This window comes from Neohortaea acidophila (assembly GCF_010093505.1).
Source record: "Neohortaea acidophila strain CBS 113389 unplaced genomic scaffold BDY17scaffold_7, whole genome shotgun sequence".
NCBI lineage: Eukaryota > Fungi > Ascomycota > Dothideomycetes > Mycosphaerellales > Teratosphaeriaceae > Neohortaea > Neohortaea acidophila.
In genome coordinates, this window is record NW_022985516.1 from 174,411 (window position 1) to 193,658 (window position 19,248).

Here is a 19,248-nt window from a genome sequence, read left to right on the forward strand (position 1 = left end):
GACCTAATTCAACATTGAATCGGCCCGGGGCACAGACCAACTCCTCAAAGCTCTCCGGGCTTCCCAACACGGGATTCCTTGCAACGCCTTTCCTTCTTTCCCTTTCCTACGCCTACCACACCCTCTCGCTGTCCCATTCCCGAGCATGCTGTCCCGATTTGCGCCTCGTGCGGTGGTCGCGCCCACACGGTCCCACCTGTTTGCCAGAGCAGCATACCAGCCAGCAGTACGACGATCCGTGACAACCGATGCAGCAAGCAGCCACGCCGAGAGGGACGACGTGCCTGAGGTACGCTGCACCACAACCCATGCCACCGTCCGCGCTTTTCTAATCCGTTTGAACGACAGGAAGATGACAAACCTTTCAGCGTGACCCTGTCCGATGAAGCCTTTGAAACATACGACCTCGACCCCCCTCCCTACCAACTCGACACCACCAAGAAGGAACTCAAGCAAATGTACTGGGACATGGTGGCCGTGCGACGCATGGAGATGGCGGCCGATCGCTTGTACAAGGAGAAGAAGATCCGCGGCTTCTGCCACTTGTCCACGGGCCAGGAGGCTGTGGCCGTAGGGATCGAGCACGCCATTGAAAAGAGCGACCATCTGATCACTGCTTACCGGTGTCACGGATTTGCGATGATGCGTGGTGGAACGGTCAGGTCGATCATCGGCGAACTCCTGGGCCGACGAGAGGGCATTGCGTATGGCAAGGGTGGGTCCATGCACATGTTCTCCACCGGCTTCTACGGCGGCAACGGCATTGTGGGAGCTCAGGTGCCGGTCGGCGCGGGGATTGCCTTCGCGAATCACTACGAGAATAAGGGAAACGTCACCCTTGCGCTATATGGAGACGGCGCGAGCAACCAGGGTCAGGTGTTTGAGGCTTTCAACATGGCTAAGCTGTGGAACCTTCCCGTCATCTTTGGGTGCGAGAGTGCGTAGCTTCCGCCCGCTCTTCGTTGCGGCATTGAATGTGAACTGACACAATCTAGATAACAAGTACGGAATGGGCACTGCGGCTAACAGGGCAGCGGCCTTGACCGACTATTACAAACGCGGCCAATACATCCCCGGGCTCAAGATCAACGGCATGGATGTGCTGGCGGTCAAGGGGGCGGTTGAATACGGCAAGAAGTGGTGTGCGGAGGACAAGGGGCCATTGGTGTACGAGTTTGTGACGTACCGGTATGGAGGCCACTCTATGTCCGACCCGGGCACCACCTACCGTACGCGCGAGGAGATTCAACGGATGCGATCGACCAACGACCCCATTGCCGGGCTGAAGCAGAAGCTGATCGACTGGGGCGTGACGACGGAGGACGAGCTGAAGGGCATCGACAAGGATGCGCGCAACCATGTGGACGAGGAGGTGGCAAAGGCCGAGGAGATGGCAGTGCCAGATGCCACGCCCGAGGTGCTGTACGAGGACATCTACGTCAAGGGCAGCGAGCCGCAATTCATGCGAGGACGCATTCCGGAGGAGAACTACTACTTCCCCACCGATCGACCGGTGCAGGTGCCCAAGTCGCCGGCGCAGACTTAAGCCGACAACGAATGAGGGTGCTGGAGTTTTGCGCGGAGCGTATGGCATATTCGAGTTGGCGAAGACATTGAGGCTGTGTAGATCCGGAGTTTACTCAGCGGGTGCTTCTTGGTCTGCTGTATTTGATACCTGATGTACTCTTCTTCGTTAAGCGTCTCTGCATTATTAATCGGACCAATACGACTGGAGTTGAGTGAGTTGTGGAGGAGAGTCTTCCGTGAAGTTCTAGCGGGAGGCGATGGTATTGTCAGCCGGCTGCGCCTGCCACAAGCCCCAGACGCGCCACTTGCCCGCAAGCGTGCGCCGGCGACGATCTTTACCACATTCGAGCGCTTCGCACGCAATCTCTCCCACTCGACTCCCTCCCACTCCCACTCACCCTCACTGCTCGCCCACTCGTGCATCTCATCCACCACCACCTCGTCCTCCTGTCTTCTGCTCCGTCGACAATCGCCTGCCCACTCGTGCGGTGCCGTGCGACTCGGAGCATTAGCAAATCCGCCCGTTTCGCAAAGCTTGGGGCGAGTGGCTGGGACCCGCTTGCTCCCCCGACCGACGGACGGTTAACAACACCGCCTCTTCAAGCGAACACAGCAACGCATCGGCTTTGGTGGCAGCAGGATACGGACGACGACAGAGAGGATGTGGTGATTTCTTGGAGGCAGTCTTGCTTGCATTCCATCCTCCGTGCCTTCACCGCCTCCTGGTCTTGACACCCCCTCAATCTTCCCCTTCAGCGTCGTTCCCCAACTCGCTTCCCTTCGACTGACCCACCGATACAATGGAGGAGCGGGAAGACTGGTCTAACGGCCGCCCAACCTCCAACATAATGGACTACGCCTCCCCCACCGACGACGAGCACGACTCCGAGCCTACTCCCTCTCTAACTCGCATCTCCTCACGCTCGTATAACAACCGCTTCTACTCCTCCAACCGCGGCAAGGCCCGCGCAACTCAGAGTCGCCCGCGACCCCCTCCGATCGCCACCAACACCCCTTCCTCCTCCAACTCCCACGTCCCCACCATGCCTATCCCCATCCCCTCCAACCCGAGCGTCATTCCGGGGAACACCCTCCCCTCCGCGCCCGCCAGCCCACCAACTCCCGCGCCGAGTCCGCCGCCGACCGGCAGAGCACCAGACTGGCGGACCGCTGGCCCGAGGGAGGATATTGGAGACATTGACCTGGACGATGAACCCGATGCCCACATGTCCGCCCATGTCAGTCTGGCCGAGTCCTCGTCGCTAGGCTTTGGTTATCGACATATGCGCGCAATGTTTGCGGATATGGACAGCAATGAGCGGCAACGCATGCTCGCCGAACTGCTCAACATGTGCGATGGCAAACTCCTCGGCTTCGTCGCCCATTTCGTCGCCCCCCGATTGAAACGCGATCCCTTTTCGGTGCTGCCTAACGAGCTGTGTTTGCGCATCTTGACCTTCATCGAAGACCCGAAGACACTTGCACGGAGTTCGCAGGTGAGTAAGAGATGGCGGGAACTCGTGAGCGACGACATGGCGTGGAAGAGCTTGTGTGAGAAGCATGCATATCGGCGGATGTCCGACGATCGTCGCTCGAGCCCACGACGACCCACACCCCCTGCGCAAACTTCCAATCCAGAACAAAGGCATCCGCATCCGTATGGGTATCCTCCTGGCTTTCAGCAGACGCACAATCCCGCCTTGGCTGGCTTCTCGTCTAGTGCCCCGGATCTCACCCGACGCATGAGCTTGAACGCTGTCCCCTCCGCCGTCCTACCGCCAACCCTCTCTGCCCGCCATTCCGCCTCCAATGTCAAGCGTCGCCCGAAAGCGACGAGCTACCGTTCTCACTTTAAGCAACGCTATCAAGTCGAAACTGCGTGGCGCACGGGCGGCAAGGTGGATACCAGGCAGATCACCCCGGACCAAGGCGTTGTGACGAGCCTGCACCTTACTCCAAACTACATCATCGTTGCGCTCGACAATGCCAAGATCCACGTCTTCGATACCGAGGGTAGACATCTGAGATGCTTGCAAGGGCACGTGATGGGAGTCTGGGCTATGGTTCCTTACGCCGATACCTTGGTGTCCGGCGGCTGCGATAGGGATGTCAGGGTGTGGGATCTGCAGACCGGCCTAGCTGTGCACATGCTGCGCGGCCATACGAGCACGGTGCGCTGCCTGAAAATGTCAGGATCGAATGTGGCCATTTCGGGCTCGCGAGACACGACACTTCGGGTCTGGGACATCAAGAAGGGCGTTTGCAGGCATGTGCTTGTGGGTCATCAGGCTTCTGTGCGCTGCTTGGAGATTCACGGCGACTTGGTGGTTTCCGGTTCCTACGACACGACCGCGAGAATCTGGTCGATTAGCGAAGGCAGATGTCTGCGGACGCTGCAGGGACACTTCAGTCAGATTTACGCCGTGGCGTTTGATGGACGACGAGTGGCCACTGGTTCGCTGGACACGTCTGTGCGAGTATGGGATCCGAAAGACGGGAGGTGTCTCGCCCAGCTGCAAGGCCATACTTCGCTCGTTGGACAGCTGCAGCTCAAGCACGACACCCTAGTCACCGGCGGCTCCGATGGATCGGTGCGCGTGTGGTCTCTGCAGACCTATTCCGCCATTCATCGACTCGCGGCACACGACAACAGCGTCACCAGTCTACAGTTTGATGAGAGCCGGATAGTATCCGGCGGGTCTGACGGGCGGGTGAAGGTATGGGATTTGGAAAGTGGATCTCTAGTTCGCGAACTCGGAAGCCCCGCGGAAGCAGTGTGGAGAGTCGTGTTCGAGGAGGAGAAGGCTGTCGTTCTCGCCAGTCGAGGCGGCAAGACTGTCATGGAGGTGAGTGTCGTCCCGTTCACAGTCTCACCCGTATCTTCGAACATGCATACTGACTCGAGTTCATAGGTCTGGTCCTTTGCACCACCCCCGGAAGACGGCCTCCCCGCTTTCTCTCCCCGATCGAGCTCCACGAGTTCGTTGTCCATCCCGCGCATTGCGCCGTATCAAGATCCGGCCTATGGCGAGCGGCCCTCCTACGAACGAAGCGATAGTTTCGGGCGGGCGGCGGAAATGGCGAAGCACCAGGATGCCGTCATGACCGATGCGTACGACTACGAAAATGACGCCGGCATGGCGATGGAGCAGGCAGAGGAGGGTAGAACGTCGTTTACCGGTGATGAGGAAGGGCAGGAGAAGGAGGATTCTGGATTCCAGCGAGACGGGGTCTGACGATAGATAGATTTGAGGCGATGGAACGAACGGTGGGATGGGCCGGTGGCTTGAACGGCCGCGCGGACGACGATCTGAGGCTCATCTTTGGACGAAGATATCAATGTATTCACGCTGTTCGTTTATTCACCTGGTGTACATCTCGCCCCGAGCTCCAGCCACGCATGGCTACCCCTCATCTGCGTCCCTCGCGCTGCTGCCAGTAGTCGGGTTGATACACAGCCTTCGCCGCGTCGTACCGCCCGAGAAAGTCTAGCCATGACTCTTCCGCCGTTGGAGTGCACAGTAGGAGGGCCGGCGGCCGCGCGGAGCCCTCTCAGCGTCAGGGCGGGCAACGGCAGCGAAAGACTCCGTATCGGCTGGCTGTTCCGACGACGAATCACTTTGAGCCGTTGACGGGCAGCGGACTATTATCCCCACGGAAAGTCAGCGGCCAATGCACTCGACGCTTTCATCGCTGCAGTTGTCGCTTTGTAACTCACGGCTCCCGCTCCATCTCGAACACGAAGAGCGGCTGGATCACACGCCTCTTTGCCGGCGGTTTGGCCGTGCTGTCAGCGGCGCTCGGTTTGCTGTCACCTGCGTCCGTAACGCCTTCAACAGGCTGATCGTCGACTCCCGCAGGTGCGTGACGAAGATGTTGGCGCAATTTTCGCTCCACGAGGACGATGAAATCGTCCCGCTGATACTGCTCTGCTTGTGACATTTGGCGGTAGCCGGGCCTTTCGTTCAGGGGTACGCGCGCCGTCTGGTTCGTCCCGGCGGCTGCTTGGGGGTTGGAGGGGTTGTTCATGACTCCTGGTTGTCGTGGGGATGTTTTTTTGAAAAGGGGGAGATGACTTTTGGGCTGCGAGATGGTCTGGCTGCAAGGGAAGAGGAGACGAGAAAGCACAGTGCCAGACTGCGCATTCTCTGCCGTTAAATGAACGGTGCGAGCGAATCTGTGAAGACATACCTTCCCAGATAGGCATGTGGAGCTTGGGAGCGAGCGGAAGAAGGGAGGAGTTTGGGTCGGAAGACAACTGTATTTCAGTATCCACCTACACGACGCCCGAGTGTCCATAGAGGAGAGTTTGATGGGTCATATACTTAACCCGCATCCCGCCCGCCATCGCCATGCATGAAAAGTCTAGTAGAAGCACACTGCGACATATCGTACACCACAGGTAAATCATCGCTCGAAAAGCAATTTTCGCGTGAGCTGCGAGGAGCGTTAGTAATGCTTCAAAAAAGGAGAGTGATGCAGAGATCAACTTACAGCCCACGTTCCCGCCAACGAAGCCACAATACCTCCGGAGATGAGCATAGGCCGCGGCCCTCTCGTGCATTTGTACACCATCCCACTGATTCCTCCGGCCATTATGCTGTTCATCGTATCATGCTTTCCCCTGTAATATCCAATCGTGCTGTTGATGCCGTTGTACATCAGCGCAATCACGCCCGCCGAGTTGCCCAGAAATGGCCCTCTTCGTGTGATGGCGTTGAGGGCGGAGTTGAGGCGTAGCTTCGGTGGCGCGGTAGGTGGTAGTCGATTCAAGCCTTCCACAAGGCCCCAGGTGCCGCCCATCGAGAGCGCGGTGAGATATGTCACTCCTGTCCCGTAGCAGAGATCGTCTGACCATCCTCGCGATGGTAATAGGGATTTGCTGCCGGGGAGATCTGAAAGCGCGGAATCATCGAGAGTGAGGTAGTCGAGGGTGTCTTTGTTGAGGCCCGCGAGGGGATGGAGAGCGGCGGGGTCGAAGGCGCCCGGAGCGGTCATGAAGGCGCCGACATCGTCGGATGATGGGGTGTCGAAGGTAGGATGAGAGATGGGGCCCGCTGGGTCGGTGATCGGGGCTTCGTTGTGGCTCGGGGAGGCGGAAGGTGTCGACTTTCGCCCTGTAAAGGCGTCCCAAACGCCCATGTTGACCGAATGTGATGGTCTAGTGGAAACAAAAGAAAAGTCGCAAATGGACGCGGCGATGGGAAAGGAGTGGTTGGGTGGTGACGAGCGTGTCGTCGCCGCAAACTTCTTTTCCGACCTGTCCTCGCATAGGGCCGGTCCGGAGATCCGTGCTGGAAACGAGCCGATTGGCTGCTGGACTTCACTCATGCAAAATACGGCGCCGGTGTCCTTGAATCTGTGAAGATGTGTACTTGATGTGCTTTGACCTTATTACGGTGCGGTAATGGCCGCTCATGTCTCGCATGGAGACCCGGTTGGCCTGCTCACGGAAGAGCAAGTTCGTTGGATCTCCCGCCATGTTCGAGAGCTCGTGCAGTTCTCGGACGTCGAGCAGCCATCGGACAGCGACACAAAGTAAGCAGAATGACGCTATTTACAAGGAAGCATAAGGATTTACATGTGCTCATTATCGATAGGAAACTGAAGCATCATCTCGACGCTGTTTTGCATACTGCCGACGCAAGCGACATCAATGGCGCTCATCGCGTAGCCGCATGGAATGCTCTATCGGCGTTGATTGATGGATGTTCGCGGTCGCAATACCATGCCTGCAGTGCCATCATCTGGCAAGCTGGTATCTGGAAAGCCACGCTAGATCTATACATCAACCGCAGCGCAATCGCACGGCCCAAGTCTTCGAAACAATTATTGGCGAGTCTCTGCAATGCTTTGTCTACCAACTCAGACGACCTTGCCTCAAGACAGTGGGCTACGGGACGTCTAGTGAGAAGTATCGCCAGCGATGAAAACCCTGCGCGCGTCAAAGCATGCCTTCAGGTATTGGCGCACTTTCTTGCCAAAGACGTCTTTCCTCTGGATGAAGTACTCCTCTGCTGGAGCAAGATGCGATATGGAAGTCGCACAATCGGAGCAGTTTCCGTGATGCACGATCTCATATTGGTGCTTCTAGCCTGGGTTGGCAAAGCAGACTTTGGTTCCGTCGTTGGCCATGTCATCTCTGTCTTGCTTGACAAAATCGATGCGAATCGCCATGCTACCCAGCAATCGAAGATGCTGACTCGAATTACGCAAAATAACCAACCGTTGTGGGTCAAGCCGCTGGATGAGGTATTCATGTCTGGTGTCGTGGGAATCGACGAATTGCGAATACACATTCTACCTATCCTATTCCGACGCGGTTTATCCGGATATACTGCACTCTTGGCTAGTCATGGTCTCCAACAACTCGAATGCGAGTTTGGTATCCGTGAAGACCCCGAAAGTTCTCGCGCACCAGAAGACGATCTCTTGTATGCTGCACTCCAAGTCGGGAAAGAACTTGGCATGCTTCATGAGACCGAAGACTCTTGTGTGTCTCGAACCTCTTCTGAAATCCTCCTTCCGGTCCGATGGATCCGACGTCTTCTAACGCACAGCTCTCGAGGCCCCAGACTTGCTGGACTCACACTTTTGATTACATCACACTCTGCAACAAGGCCATTCTCTCCTTCGCTTCTTTCGCTAATGAAGAAATACCTCCATACCTTCTTTTCCGACACCGATGCAAATTTTCGCGGCGAAGTCATGACTTTGATGCAAAGACTCATGGATCGTTTGAGAGCAATCACAGTCGCGCTGGCGAAGAAATGTGGCGCAGTCACCCAGGAGGATCCGTTGCGCGCAACCTACCGGATGCATCAATCATTCTTGCAATGGCTTGTGACCTTCTTGACGTGGGAACTGCGGCCTACAGCGACATATCAACGACATATATCTGCTCTGAAGACCCTTTTGATTGTCACGAGGTCGGGATGCGATTCGCAAATACCCTCGGCATGCTTGTCTAAATCAGCGCTGGCGGAAACGAGATGGCCTTTCACTGTTCGCGTTGTGACGGAGCACTCAAGGGCTTTGCTCTTGGACCTCTTACTCGACCCTTTTGACGATGTTCGTCAAACCGCAGCATCAATACTCTCTTGCTACAGCGGCTCCTACGACGCTAGTACGCGCCACGCCGTCTGCCAGGACCTAGAGCGTACCGTTATACGTGCAGAGAATCTCATGCTTCAAACTGGTCGTGCCGACCAGGCTGACGGAGTTGCACACCTGTATGCTCTGCTCTACCAACACTTAGACAACGCTTGCTCGGGCTCGAGCTCAGAAGGTACCCCTCAACTGGCTCTCCTGGAGAAGTTGCTTGGTAATCTAGAGCGAATGCTTGACGTCGCGCAAGGGAGCCTTCCGACTGCAGTGAACAAGTATCCCGTCCATGGTCTGCTGACCAGTCTGCGGTATATCTTGATCCAAGGTACACCCAGCCCATCGTTGACAGAGGTGTGCACGAGACTTGTTTCTCGCTTGCAAACCATCTGGCGGATAGTCAAAAGAATTCTCTGCAACGATGCGCCAGAAGGGCACGTGCCTCAAGACTTCGAGGACGGAGCGCAAGTCTCGACAAAAGACACTCTCAGTTATTGCTGGAGGGCCCTAAAAGAAAGCAGTCTGCTTCTGGGAGTGCTGGTGTCGAAAGATCTCCTCAATGTGGCAGACATCCTCTCCCTCGGTGATCTCAGCTTTTCGCAATTAGCAGAGTTACGGCACCGGGGTGCTTTCTCTACTGTTGCCCAGACCTGGACGATATGCTGCACTAGATGCTCGACATTGCGAGTTGCAGAAGGAACAGACCAGCTCGAACATTGGTATGACCAGGTCTTTCACATCCTCAGCAGCCGCACAACCATAAACACACGACGTTCGGCCGGAATTCCTGCTTTGCTGTGTGGCCTCCTCGTCGCCGACAAAACGGGCCGGCTTCTGGCGCGAGCGTTTGAAAACCTCACAGCGATCGCAATCCAGCCAGTCGACCGCGAGAATATTGATGGAGGCAGTCTGCCCCAAGTTCACGCTCTCAACTGCATCAAAGACATCCTCAAGAGCACTAGCCTCAGCGAGCTCTCTGACCGTCATGTTCCGGGTGCCCTCGAGCCGGTGGCTCGTTCACTCCGCTCAGACGTTTGGGCGATCCGCAACTGTGGTTTAATGTTATTCCGTGCTGTCATTGATCGTCTACTCGGCACCAGCGCTGCTCATCTGGAAGAAGGAGCTGCCTCCCATCAGCGATTGTCAGCCGAGCAGCATCCAAAGCTAGTCGACATCACCTTGGATCTGCTGGCTCATCCAAAGGAAGACCGGGACAGTGGACCGGCCGAAGACCACGAAGCGCTGTTTCCTGCGCTGCAATTACTACAACAGATGGACCTTTCCCACCAAACGCGCGCCGCTACTAGGAAGAAGATTCTGCTACTCGTGGACAGCCCGTCTTGGCTGATGAGAGACAAAGCGGCGCGGACATATGCTTCATTGGTCACGCCAGACGAAGTCGGACAAGAGATCACGGCCAGACTCGGCGTTGTCCCGAGAGATAGCAATGGGAGGCACGGCGCTCTGCTGTGTATGTGTTATCTCATCAGGAGACTTCAATCGTCCCAGTCGACCTCAATCTTTGCGACGCAGCCCTGTGCAAGCCATTCTGAAAGTGACAATTTTTCGAATTCGAATGCATGGCTGCCGCATTTGCTATCTGCAAGTCCAGAGTTCCTCGACGGCGGCTGTGCTGCGACGCAGGCAGCGTATGTTCAAGCCATCGCCGAAACAACGCAACTTCAGGGCCCAGATTTTGCGTTTGATATCGATATTGCACGCAAGCTAGAGTACAGCCTGATGGCTGAGAATTGGCGCCCAGAGCATCACGTACTACGCAGCGCTCTGGCTCTTGCGCTCGGCCATCAGATCTGCATCGATCAACAGAAATCAGGAGACGGAAACTCACATCACGCCGGGTTGCAGACGCTGATCCTATCGCTCGCAGCAATGGATGCAGATGCGTGCTCTGTGTTCTTTGGGGCCTTCACAAGACCTCGTCGGCAACTTTCCACTCTGCCAAAAGCGGCAGTCAAACAACTGTGGTACTGCGCAACTGAAGTCCTGAAGGGCCCATACGATCGAACTTTAAGATCCAAGGTACAAGCCTTGCTGCTGCGTCTATGTGATGAATGCGATCAGCACGGCATTGACGAACCGCAAATCTCTGCGCTCGCTGAAGCTCTCAACACCGCTGCTGCGTCGCCTTTTCTCGCCACCAGTCACCAGGACTACGCAGATCAATGGCTACAGTTACAAGCTGTTGTTCTCGAGCACCAATCACTCGGCATTGATGACGGGATCCCGGCAAAGCACTCACAGATACATGACTGGGTTCAATTTTGCTGCGAAGCGATACAAGGCGATGGCTTCTTTTCTCGCCAAGCTGCTGCTCTTGCAATCAGTCGTGTCAGACACTTGTGGCGGCACTTGGCTGCTCAGCAGCAATCTGGACTGTGCGAGCTGTGTTTTGGAGTGTACGATCTCCTCAACGACGATGACGAGGACATTCGCCTGCTTGCATCACGAGCCGTTGGTTGCATTACCCGGACGAATATGCGGATGAAGCCTCAAGTCGTCAAAGAGCCATCTTGTGCCAGTGAAAGGCTGGTGCAGTGGATGCTGGGAATATGGTCCACCAACCACTCCTTCATCCGAGGCGCTTTCGCACGCGCTCTGGGCATAAAGGATTCAGCATGGCCGAGCGTAGCGGAGCAAATATCGACGTACGAGACGAGCGATTACGCGCTCTTTGCAGAGGAGAAGCAGAACTTATACATCGACGAGGCGAGAGAGGTCAAACTTTGGTCTCGCGTGCTTCTGAAGGTGGACCTGACGACCATCCCGCCTTCGCTGCTTCGTGCTGCGTCGCAGTGGACTTGCGAGGGGTTGGATGTAATGATTGCAAAGTGCACCGCGGAGACGGATGGAGCACTTGGCTGGAGTACAAAAGGCGAAGTGTTCACGCTGGGATTACAGCTCATCTATGGCGTCGAGGTTCTCCTGCATACCATTGAGTCGGGGGTGAGACTGCCTGTTCGGCCATCAGCTCTTCGCATGAAGCTCGGCTTGTTTGGAGAGGCGGCTGGTACGAGCGGCATCAACACGCTGTGGGTTCGAGAGACTGATCGGGTGCTGACTTGGGCGGTTGAGAAGACCTTACAGCGGCACTATGTAGTTGTGAATAACGTGGAGAGAAGTGGGAGGTGAGTCGAGTGATGGCGGTTGCACGTGAGGTCGCTCTGGACCATGCTCCGCTGCTTAATCAGCATTCGATATCGACTTCTACCAGAATATGACCCTCTTCTCTTCCCTTCTTTCCACCCTCCTCGCCTTACCTCGCCTCCCTATCTTTGCGGACACAAACGCATGTGGACATAAGAATCCTAACCGCATGCCGTCCGCAACATGGCCGACCCCTTCGAAGTGCGCATGAGGTTCACCTCGCAACTCCAACACCTCAACGCCTCCACCACCTCCGCCACCAAAGCGGCCAACTACGCCCTCAAATACTCCGAGTTCAGCGACGACCTGCACTCCTGCATCCTCGAGCAGCTGGAGCGCAACAACGTTAACAACCGCGCGAACATCATGTACTTCCTCCCCTCCCTCTGCGACACGGCCAAGGCGCACAACGAGCTGGGCTACGTGCGCATGATGGAGCGCGACATCCTGCGCATCATCGACCTCGTCGCGCCCGACGACGGGAGCGGGGCGGCGAACGTCAAGGTCGTGCGCAAGGTGTTGCAGCAGCTGCAGCAGAAGTTGTACCTGCATCCGCAAACGGTCGTGGAGCTGGAGGAGTTCCTTGCGCCGCGCGATACTGCTCTCGCGAGCCCGCCGCAGCCTCCACCCGCGGCGCCGGAGCAGGATGGTGCGGCGTCTGTTGCGCGCTCGACGCCGCAGTCTGCGGCTCGGGAGCAGTTCCCTAATCCCGCTATGCGGCTGGACAAGAGGCAGATTGAGCAGCGGATTGAAGAGGATCGGGAGCGACACAAGCGTGCACGAGAAGGCATTTGGGCGATTGCACAGAGCGGGGGCACGAGTTTGGCGCAAGATGCAGAGGTGGAGAGGATATGGGCGGATGTGGGAGAGGTGGGCGAAGACGAGTGGAAGTATTCACGGGAGGAGATGGAGGAGAGGGTGCGGTGTATGGACTTTGAAGAGGGTTGAACGGAAAGGCGCGATTTGAATTTAGCACGGTGTTGGAGGCGTTGATTGCTGCACTATCGCGGCAACGAATCTTAAGGTATCTTCATCACCAATGACCTCTCTGTTCCCCCTGATTCAAAGTTCTGGTCTTGTGTAACCAGCGTAACGACGGGCGGAATCTCGGCCAGTTGATGCAGCTGTATAAGCCCTGCTTTCCACCCCGGCTCCGTCATTGTGCAGTGCCAGTGGTCTGCACCAATTACTCGTCGAGCCGGCATGGTGTAGTGGTAGCACGCTTGGACTCCGGATCCAGAGGCCCTCGTTCGATTCGATGGTGCTGGCAGCTTTTCTGTTTTGCTCTTTCCAGCAATTCAGCGTTTGCAAGTGAACGCCTCATGCTGGAGACTTGGCTCCTGGCACCCTTCACAGCTTATCCAGCAGCTTCCTCTTCCGTCTCTCCAACAACTCCGCCTCCACCTCCTCTGCAGTCGGCAAGTTCCACACCACACCATCGCCCACATCTCCCGGCAAAACCTCCCACTCCGCCTCGCCCTTCTCCTGCCCCGCCAACAATGTCTCAAACGCCTCGCTCTCTTTCTGCGCCTCATACTGTAACAACGTCCCATCCTCCTCATCCAGCCCATACCCATAATACCCAGCATCAACCCGCATCCTCAAGTCCGCCCGCGCCTCCCCACCCTTCCGCCTCTCTTCGTCCGGGCGCTGCTTCGCCGCCTCAAACAACTCCTTGACGCCCGGCAACTCCCTCGCCCGGCCAAAATACCGATACCCCTTCCCCCCACCCTCAATCACGCGGCCCTCCTCATCCGTCACGCGGCCCGCAGCACGCATATAATTCGGCCCGCCCAAATCTTTGATGCGCATCTCCCACTGCCACTTTTCGCGAAACAGCTTGTTGAGCTCATCGTTGACGTCGCGGATCTGGTAGTCGCTCAGCGCCGGGTCCTGGATCTTGGTGATTTTGCGCGAAATCTCCTTCAGCACTTGGCCGCGCCAGCGCTCGCAGGTGGGGATGTGGTCTTGTTGCGAGATGGCTTTGGGGCGTCGCGTGCGCGCTGTGTCGAGGATGCCCAGATCGGAAGCTTGTTGCGCGCGGAAGCGGAAGAGCATGGACTGCGCCTTTTCGGCGTTGCGAGCCATGTTGGGTGGTGGAGTGGGTGGTTGGGGGGTGGGATGTGTGCGTGGTTGATTGGAAGAGGCTGATGGACAAGATTTGGAAGTTCGAGAAGTTTAATTAGGGTTAGGGTTGATGGGGCTCGCCCCGGTTTGCCTTAAAAGCAGCCTTGCCGCCAAGCGAGACAGACGAAGTGGAGTCAACTCTCTCGTTGTCTGGATGAAGTCTCGATTCTTCGAGCTACAGGACTAGCTAATGGGGTTCCCAAAGATGTGTACGTGCTAGTCCCTGTCAATCTTTACCCATCGATTCCACCCGCCTGTCCGGAACCCTCCATCGGGTACCACCAGCACCTCCCGAGACTGCGGCAGTCGCCTAGGCCTCCTCCGCCAGAATCGTAGGGACAACCGTCGGCACGACCTTGGTGACGGTGGAAAGGATGCTCGTCAGCGGCAGGCCAGTCGACTTGGTCTTCTTGCCCTTCTTCGACTTCTTCGTCTTCTTGGACTTCTTGGACTTCTTGCCCTTCTTGTCCTCTTCCGTCGAGTCGTCGCCGACGACGGCGGCTTTGGTGGTGTGGTGATGCTTGGCTGTGTGCGTCTTGGTGGCGAGCTCGACGGGCTCGCGCTCCTCGAGGACCTGCGTTTGTCAGTTAATTGAGGGGATTGTGAACGATGGGAACTATGCGTCTTACAAAGCCCTCGCCGACGGCTACTGAGCCATCGACATCCGCGGCCGGGGCGGTGTAGGCGCCTTGGAACAAGGCGAACAGCGCGAAGCTGCCAATCACGGCGAGACGGACCATGTTGGGATACAGAAGGTAAGGTAGGATTAAAACCGTGAAGTAGATAGATCGAAGTCAGGAGGGAAGAAGTCGATCGAGTCGTGGCAGGAATGAAGGAAGGCACGGTGGACGTGAGTGGTTTATATACCTCGCTCAGCCTTGGGGTGGGTTGGCATCTCCGCCGTTTCGGAGGAGCCCGACACTCCACTCGTCAGTTCGATCGCTTACACCAGCGCTTACTGGCGAGCGGTAGTCCATTGTGCGAACCAGAGGCAGAAAGCCGACAGGCCAACGAGAGTGGGCGAGATCGACGACGTGATGGCGTGGACGATGCACAATGGCGACAGAAAGCGTATCTTCGGGGCGGCCCACTTCTGTACCAAGCCCACACATCCAGAGGACTGGTTCGGGTACCCTGCGGTAGTTGGGGGTGCTTGCGCGGTAATTCGCTCAGACATCCAGGTACCCTGAGGTTGATCCATGTTTCGGCAGATCGTCGACGGTTTGGCGCTAGCGCTCCGCAAGGCTGAGAGTTTGGGCGTTGCGATGGCGCAACCAGGACAATTCTCCCTGCGCTCCAACGATGGGAGCGGAGAATGCCGGAGGAGTAACGGAGCTGGGAACTTCTTTTCTGGATACACAAACGTGCGTGACGCGTTGATTGAATACGTGTGTGCTATCGAACATCGGTCTAGTCTACTTCCCTCATCACATTTTCGTCCCAGAACCCTCCATCCTGCAATCTAGATCTCTCACACATACAAAGCGTGTCAATTACGAGGCATCATCAAAGTCGGACCTCCAACATCTGCGTCACCGATCTTTGCGGTGCTTAGACGGTGACGGTGGGAGTGACGGTCGGGGTCACAGTGATGGTGGTGTGGGGGTGAGTGAGGGTGGAGATGATGGAGCTGAGGGTGTCGGTGGTCTTCTTGGGCTTCTTGGTCGAGGTTTTCTTGGGCTTTCCAGTCGAGGAGGAGGTCGAGGAGGAGGTGGTCTTCGTAGGCTTTCCCTTCTCAGTCGACGACGAGGTGGAGGTGGGCGTAGAGGTGGTCGGGGTAGAAGTGGAGGTGGTGGAGATGGAAGTGGTGGAAGTCTTCTTCGGCTTTCCAGTGGACGAGGAGGACTTGGTCTTCTTGGGTTTGTCGGTGGAAGTGGTCTTGTGCGGCTTCTTGCCCTTCTTGCCCTTCTTCGTCTTCTTGGCCTTGTGCACCGAAGAGCTCGTGGTGGTCGCCTTGTGATGATGGTGTTTCAAGTGGGTGGGCGGGGGAACAATGATGCTGGTGGTGGTGCTGTGCTTCTTCGCATCTTCGAGGGCCTACGTCGTCCATTAGTAAAGGATGCCTTTTGATAGTGAATGATGCGGGAACATACCGCTGCCACGTTCTCGAACTCAGGCGCAGGCGCGGGCGCGGTGTAGGCGGCCTGGAATAAGGCGAACAGCGCGACGCTGCCGAAGACGGAAAGGCGGACCATGTTGATAGGAAGTAGGGTGGGAGTGAGGTGTAGATTGAGATGGAAGTGAGGAATCAGGAATTCGATGAAGGATAGCGAACACAAAGAAAAGCCAGCACCCACTTGGACGCGATGGCTTTATATATCTCGAGCGCTCAACGGTTTCCTTTGAGAACTCCCGCCGCCTCCAATTCCCTGACGGGAGGATGAAACGCTCACCAACTAGCAACCCTGGCAATCATTGCGTAGATCATAGCAACGGCAGTCGTCGCTTGCAGGCCGCGTTTGCACATGTCCGCTGTTGGTGGCGCAGTTGGGAGTCCGTTGCGGAGACGGAACCGCTGCACTGCTCGAGCACCGGGCGGGTTGGCCGCGAGACGAGGCAAGGGGAGCGACGGGGTTGGACGAATGGGCGGGCGGCAATGGACGTCGGAGATGGCGACACCTCCGGACGTCTGGTATGCCACGGCTGGATTGAGCAAAGCTTGAGCGGCGGAAGGCTGGAAGCTTGATTGTGATTACTGCGGGACGGTGCGGTGATTGAAGGGAGGAAGGAAAGGCGGGTCGTGGTGGTTAAGCGAAGGCGGATGGGCAACGTTCGCGCGCCGCCAGCGCTGGCTGGGCCACCGGCCCCTGTCTGAGGTGCTTTTAAGCTTTCGCAGCCTCGCGGGCGCCCCCCAAATGGGGAAGGCGTTACCTCCCCCCCACTGCAAACGTAAGCTCGCTTCGTCAATGTCGCCATCACTCAAACAAACTTATCGCTCGCACATGCAAATCATCACTCCACCCGTTGCTGACTTGATCCATCTCCCCATGGAACCGCAGCTTTCGGGCCCGATGGCGCTCCACTGTTTGTTGCAAACACCACCGCAACGCTCCCCGTGCAACAGTCGAGCCAAGTTTGGGAGGCGGTCATCGTTTCATCGGCACGTCGATGTTTCGGCAGACGCATTCGCGTGGATCGCCCAATGCAGCGCGGGAATCTGAGGCTCAATATCTGTACAACGAGGCCATGCACAGCTCCCCTGCATTGCGACTGCGCGTAGAACGCGGATGGATGCATCAGGTGGGTGGATTGGTGGCTTGGCTGTCTGCGCAGATGGATTGATTTGATGGATTGTGGCGGACGCAGGTTGGAGGCTAGCTGGCAGGCCTGGAGACGCTGTAGCGAGCCGCACGCCTCATTCGTGTTTATTCGTGGGATTGCTCAACCAATGCTCCCAGCACGCCTTTCTCAGCCCTCCAACTAGTTATGCCCACCGCTCGTTTGCTCGGGGATCTCAGCCACTCCCTGGGAATATCTGTAATCACCACGACGATCCATGCAGAAGATTGGAAGGAACTGCAAAGCGTTCCTACAGCGCCACAACGGTACTTCACATGGAGGACGCTGCTGACGCGCGGCACCCGCTGCAACAACTCTGGTCCATCGTCCTTGTACGGCGTTCCAGATATGTAAGTAAATAATTTCGCATGTTTACTCATCATCCAGCGATCCATAGACCCCATCCGAAGACTGCAGCCTATTGAGTTTGCGTTTCATCGACTTTGATGATGTCTTCACTAAACTCCTCGGTGATCTCGGACTCCACCCCGACCGCCGTCCCTACTGTACTGTACCACTTTTGATGTCCATGTCGCAACTGCCCGTCGGCTCGTCACGTGAACTGGCGAGGAATGTCCCTTTCGACATTAGTGTTCCTGCTGTCTCCTTATTGGCGGATCTCGAGAGCAGCCTTGCGTACGATTTAGTGTCCAAGTATAGAGGAAAGTACTGCATACAGAGCACCGAAGAAGCAAGAAAACAAGCAAGCGCCTCGACAGCCGCACCGCGCGAGATCTCTTGAAAGAACACAGGTTTTATTGATGGGTATTAAACGACATAAACCAAACCGTCGTGGACTCATTGATAAAAGATACCCAATCAAGCAGCAGCGCCAGCAGCATGCCCATCAATCACCTCCTTCATATCCTCCGCAATAAAGCGATGCACATTCGTCTCCATGTTCCCCGCCGTGAACCAGAAAAACGGGCGCGCATTCGTCCAGTTGCCCTGCCCCTTGTTCGTATCCGACTGGCACTGCTTGAACTTCGTCCAGGGCAGCGTGTTGCCGTTGCCGGCGTCGCAGCAGTAGTTGAGCGGCTCGGTGAAGCCGAAGGAGTCCTTGTTGTTCATGATGTTGACCATGCGGCCGAAGACGTCGTAGTAGACGAGTTGCGCCTTGTACTTTGACGCCGCGAGCGAGGATTCCAGCTTCGCGTTGGCCGCTTGGATCACCTTGCCCCAGTTCTTGGTGCACACGTTGTTGCCCTTGCACCAGTAAAGCAGGCTGGCGGGCGCGAGGTGCAGGGGGTAGATGTTGGGCACGACGACGGCGACGGCGCCGGCTTTGGCGAGCTGCTCGGCTTGCGTGACGAGCAGGCCGCTCCACGTGTTGTAGAAGTCGACGTTGTGCGCGTTGTTCACCGTGATCTGGGTGGGCGGCCGGACGCCCCAGTTGGTGTGCTTTTTGACGTCGTTCTGCCCCACCCACACGAGAGCGAGGGAGCGTTTGACGTCCGGCACCGGCTCGCCGTCGGATGGCGGCTTGCCTTTGAGAAAGCTGGTGATCTGCTCTTTGGTCGACGGGACTGGCTTGCCTTGGTACAGGTTTTTGGCGGGGGTGTAGCTGTTGTCGACGGTGGGGCCGGCCAGGCCGCCTCCATAACTACCTCCCCAAGAGTAATCCGACAGCGGCACATCGAGAAGATCGCTCAGATATTGCACCGCCACAGGCCCATCGGTCCAGGTGTGGTGACCGTAGATGTTGCCGGGATTCAGGCCGTGGGCGGTCGAGCCGTTGCCGTTGTCGCTTAACTGATCGCCGAAGACGAGCAGAGTGTCGAAGTCCAGGGCAGTGGTGAGGCCTAGAAGCAGCGCAAGGCTGTGCCACGTTTGAGCACGCATGTTGGTTGATAGTGTTGGTCAGCCTGATGGCTTGTTCGATAAGTGTTCTTGAAGAAAGCGTGGTGTGAATGGGTGTTGATAAGAAAAGCGTGTGCAAAGACTTAGCCGTGAACTGGTCGGTGGCAAAGATGAAGCAGGGTGAATATATACTACACCGTACAGCAGCGACGAGTCCGTTGACGCATTCGTACCAGAGCAAGATGT

The 19,248-nt window shown here is 56.8% G+C and overlaps 10 protein-coding genes and 1 non-coding gene across 11 annotated transcripts; 5 read left to right on the plus strand and 6 right to left on the minus strand.

Moving 5' to 3' along the window:
• Nucleotides 1–95: 95 nt before the first annotated feature.
• On the plus strand, nucleotides 96–1,927 carry BDY17DRAFT_299409 (pyruvate dehydrogenase E1, alpha subunit). The gene is made up of 3 exons (XM_033733898.1): nucleotides 96–289; nucleotides 349–937; nucleotides 996–1,927. The coding sequence occupies exons 1-3, from the start codon at nucleotides 146–148 to the stop codon at nucleotides 1,544–1,546; spliced, it is 1,284 nt and encodes a 427-aa protein (XP_033588220.1). The 5' UTR covers nucleotides 96–145; the 3' UTR covers nucleotides 1,547–1,927.
• Nucleotides 1,913–4,879, plus strand: BDY17DRAFT_299411 (WD40-repeat-containing domain protein). Its single transcript, XM_033733899.1, has 2 exons — nucleotides 1,913–4,373; nucleotides 4,440–4,879. Exons 1-2 carry the CDS (start codon nucleotides 2,328–2,330, stop codon nucleotides 4,761–4,763), a joined length of 2,370 nt encoding a protein of 789 aa, XP_033588221.1. The 5' UTR covers nucleotides 1,913–2,327; the 3' UTR covers nucleotides 4,764–4,879.
• BDY17DRAFT_299412 (uncharacterized protein) lies at nucleotides 4,880–5,774 on the minus strand. The gene has a single exon (XM_033733900.1). The coding sequence runs from the start codon at nucleotides 5,732–5,734 to the stop codon at nucleotides 5,360–5,362; it is 375 nt and encodes a 124-aa protein (XP_033588222.1). The 5' UTR covers nucleotides 5,735–5,774; the 3' UTR covers nucleotides 4,880–5,359.
• On the minus strand, nucleotides 5,775–6,752 carry BDY17DRAFT_299413 (Tim17/Tim22/Tim23/Pmp24 family-domain-containing protein). The gene is made up of 2 exons (XM_033733901.1): nucleotides 6,022–6,752; nucleotides 5,775–5,964 (listed from the first exon to the last, which is right to left on the minus strand). The coding sequence occupies exons 1-2, from the start codon at nucleotides 6,667–6,669 to the stop codon at nucleotides 5,935–5,937; spliced, it is 678 nt and encodes a 225-aa protein (XP_033588223.1). The 5' UTR covers nucleotides 6,670–6,752; the 3' UTR covers nucleotides 5,775–5,934.
• Nucleotides 6,753–6,900: 148 nt separating this feature from the next.
• Nucleotides 6,901–11,871, plus strand: BDY17DRAFT_282181 (putative death-receptor fusion protein-domain-containing protein). Its single transcript, XM_033732067.1, has 2 exons — nucleotides 6,901–7,065; nucleotides 7,128–11,871. The coding sequence occupies exons 1-2, from the start codon at nucleotides 6,935–6,937 to the stop codon at nucleotides 11,779–11,781; spliced, it is 4,785 nt and encodes a 1,594-aa protein (XP_033588224.1). The 5' UTR covers nucleotides 6,901–6,934; the 3' UTR covers nucleotides 11,782–11,871.
• Nucleotides 11,872–11,892: 21 nt separating this feature from the next.
• On the plus strand, nucleotides 11,893–12,821 carry BDY17DRAFT_299415 (CTD kinase subunit gamma CTK3-domain-containing protein). The gene has a single exon (XM_033733902.1). The coding sequence runs from the start codon at nucleotides 11,980–11,982 to the stop codon at nucleotides 12,742–12,744; it is 765 nt and encodes a 254-aa protein (XP_033588225.1). The 5' UTR covers nucleotides 11,893–11,979; the 3' UTR covers nucleotides 12,745–12,821.
• Nucleotides 12,822–13,922, minus strand: BDY17DRAFT_299416 (Isy1-like splicing factor). Its single transcript, XM_033733903.1, has one exon. It carries the CDS (start codon nucleotides 13,882–13,884, stop codon nucleotides 13,147–13,149), a length of 738 nt encoding a protein of 245 aa, XP_033588226.1. The 5' UTR covers nucleotides 13,885–13,922; the 3' UTR covers nucleotides 12,822–13,146.
• On the plus strand, nucleotides 12,994–13,066 carry BDY17DRAFT_t22. Its single transcript has one exon. It is a non-coding gene; the product is annotated as a tRNA-Arg (tRNA).
• A 50-nt stretch (nucleotides 13,923–13,972) lies between the features above and the next one.
• Nucleotides 13,973–14,745, minus strand: BDY17DRAFT_299417 (uncharacterized protein). Its single transcript, XM_033733904.1, has 2 exons — nucleotides 14,553–14,745; nucleotides 13,973–14,497 (listed from the first exon to the last, which is right to left on the minus strand). Exons 1-2 carry the CDS (start codon nucleotides 14,661–14,663, stop codon nucleotides 14,234–14,236), a joined length of 375 nt encoding a protein of 124 aa, XP_033588227.1. The 5' UTR covers nucleotides 14,664–14,745; the 3' UTR covers nucleotides 13,973–14,233.
• Nucleotides 14,746–15,474: 729 nt separating this feature from the next.
• On the minus strand, nucleotides 15,475–16,118 carry BDY17DRAFT_311325 (uncharacterized protein; the record flags this gene model as incomplete). The annotated part of the gene is made up of 2 exons (XM_033735523.1): nucleotides 15,475–15,960; nucleotides 16,017–16,118. 2 exons carry the CDS (start codon nucleotides 16,116–16,118, stop codon nucleotides 15,475–15,477), a joined length of 588 nt encoding a protein of 195 aa, XP_033588228.1.
• A 1,820-nt stretch (nucleotides 16,119–17,938) lies between these two features.
• BDY17DRAFT_299422 (uncharacterized protein) lies at nucleotides 17,939–19,156 on the minus strand. The gene has a single exon (XM_033733906.1). It carries the CDS (start codon nucleotides 19,042–19,044, stop codon nucleotides 18,022–18,024), a length of 1,023 nt encoding a protein of 340 aa, XP_033588229.1. The 5' UTR covers nucleotides 19,045–19,156; the 3' UTR covers nucleotides 17,939–18,021.
• Nucleotides 19,157–19,248: the final 92 nt, after the last annotated feature.

What these genes read in the sequence shown, in the direction of transcription:
- BDY17DRAFT_299416 (XM_033733903.1), bottom strand. Translation starts at nt 13,884, where the DNA reads ATGGCTCGCAACGCCGAAAAGGCGCAGTCCATGCTCTTCCGCTTCCGC.
- BDY17DRAFT_299417 (XM_033733904.1), bottom strand. Translation starts at nt 14,663, where the DNA reads ATGGTCCGTCTCGCCGTGATTGGCAGCTTCGCGCTGTTCGCCTTGTTC. An exon ending in TAGCCGTCGGCGAGGGCTTT is followed by an intron (nt 14,498 to 14,552) that starts GTAAGACGCATA and finishes TGACAAACGCAG; the next exon opens with GTCCTCGAGGAGCGCGAGCC.
- BDY17DRAFT_299411 (XM_033733899.1), top strand. Translation starts at nt 2,328, where the DNA reads ATGGAGGAGCGGGAAGACTGGTCTAACGGCCGCCCAACCTCCAACATA. An exon ending in GCGGCAAGACTGTCATGGAG is followed by an intron (nt 4,374 to 4,439) that starts GTGAGTGTCGTC and finishes TCGAGTTCATAG; the next exon opens with GTCTGGTCCTTTGCACCACC.
- BDY17DRAFT_299422 (XM_033733906.1), bottom strand. Translation starts at nt 19,044, where the DNA reads ATGCGTGCTCAAACGTGGCACAGCCTTGCGCTGCTTCTAGGCCTCACC.
- BDY17DRAFT_282181 (XM_033732067.1), top strand. Translation starts at nt 6,935, where the DNA reads ATGGCCGCTCATGTCTCGCATGGAGACCCGGTTGGCCTGCTCACGGAA. An exon ending in CCATCGGACAGCGACACAAA is followed by an intron (nt 7,066 to 7,127) that starts GTAAGCAGAATG and finishes CATTATCGATAG; the next exon opens with GAAACTGAAGCATCATCTCG.
- BDY17DRAFT_299415 (XM_033733902.1), top strand. Translation starts at nt 11,980, where the DNA reads ATGGCCGACCCCTTCGAAGTGCGCATGAGGTTCACCTCGCAACTCCAA.
- BDY17DRAFT_299413 (XM_033733901.1), bottom strand. Translation starts at nt 6,669, where the DNA reads ATGGGCGTTTGGGACGCCTTTACAGGGCGAAAGTCGACACCTTCCGCC. An exon ending in CGTTGGCGGGAACGTGGGCT is followed by an intron (nt 5,965 to 6,021) that starts GTAAGTTGATCT and finishes CGCTCCTCGCAG; the next exon opens with CTCACGCGAAAATTGCTTTT.
- BDY17DRAFT_299409 (XM_033733898.1), top strand. Translation starts at nt 146, where the DNA reads ATGCTGTCCCGATTTGCGCCTCGTGCGGTGGTCGCGCCCACACGGTCC. An exon ending in AGAGGGACGACGTGCCTGAG is followed by an intron (nt 290 to 348) that starts GTACGCTGCACC and finishes TTTGAACGACAG; the next exon opens with GAAGATGACAAACCTTTCAG. An exon ending in CGTCATCTTTGGGTGCGAGA is followed by an intron (nt 938 to 995) that starts GTGCGTAGCTTC and finishes GACACAATCTAG; the next exon opens with ATAACAAGTACGGAATGGGC.
- BDY17DRAFT_299412 (XM_033733900.1), bottom strand. Translation starts at nt 5,734, where the DNA reads ATGCCTATCTGGGAAGGTATGTCTTCACAGATTCGCTCGCACCGTTCA.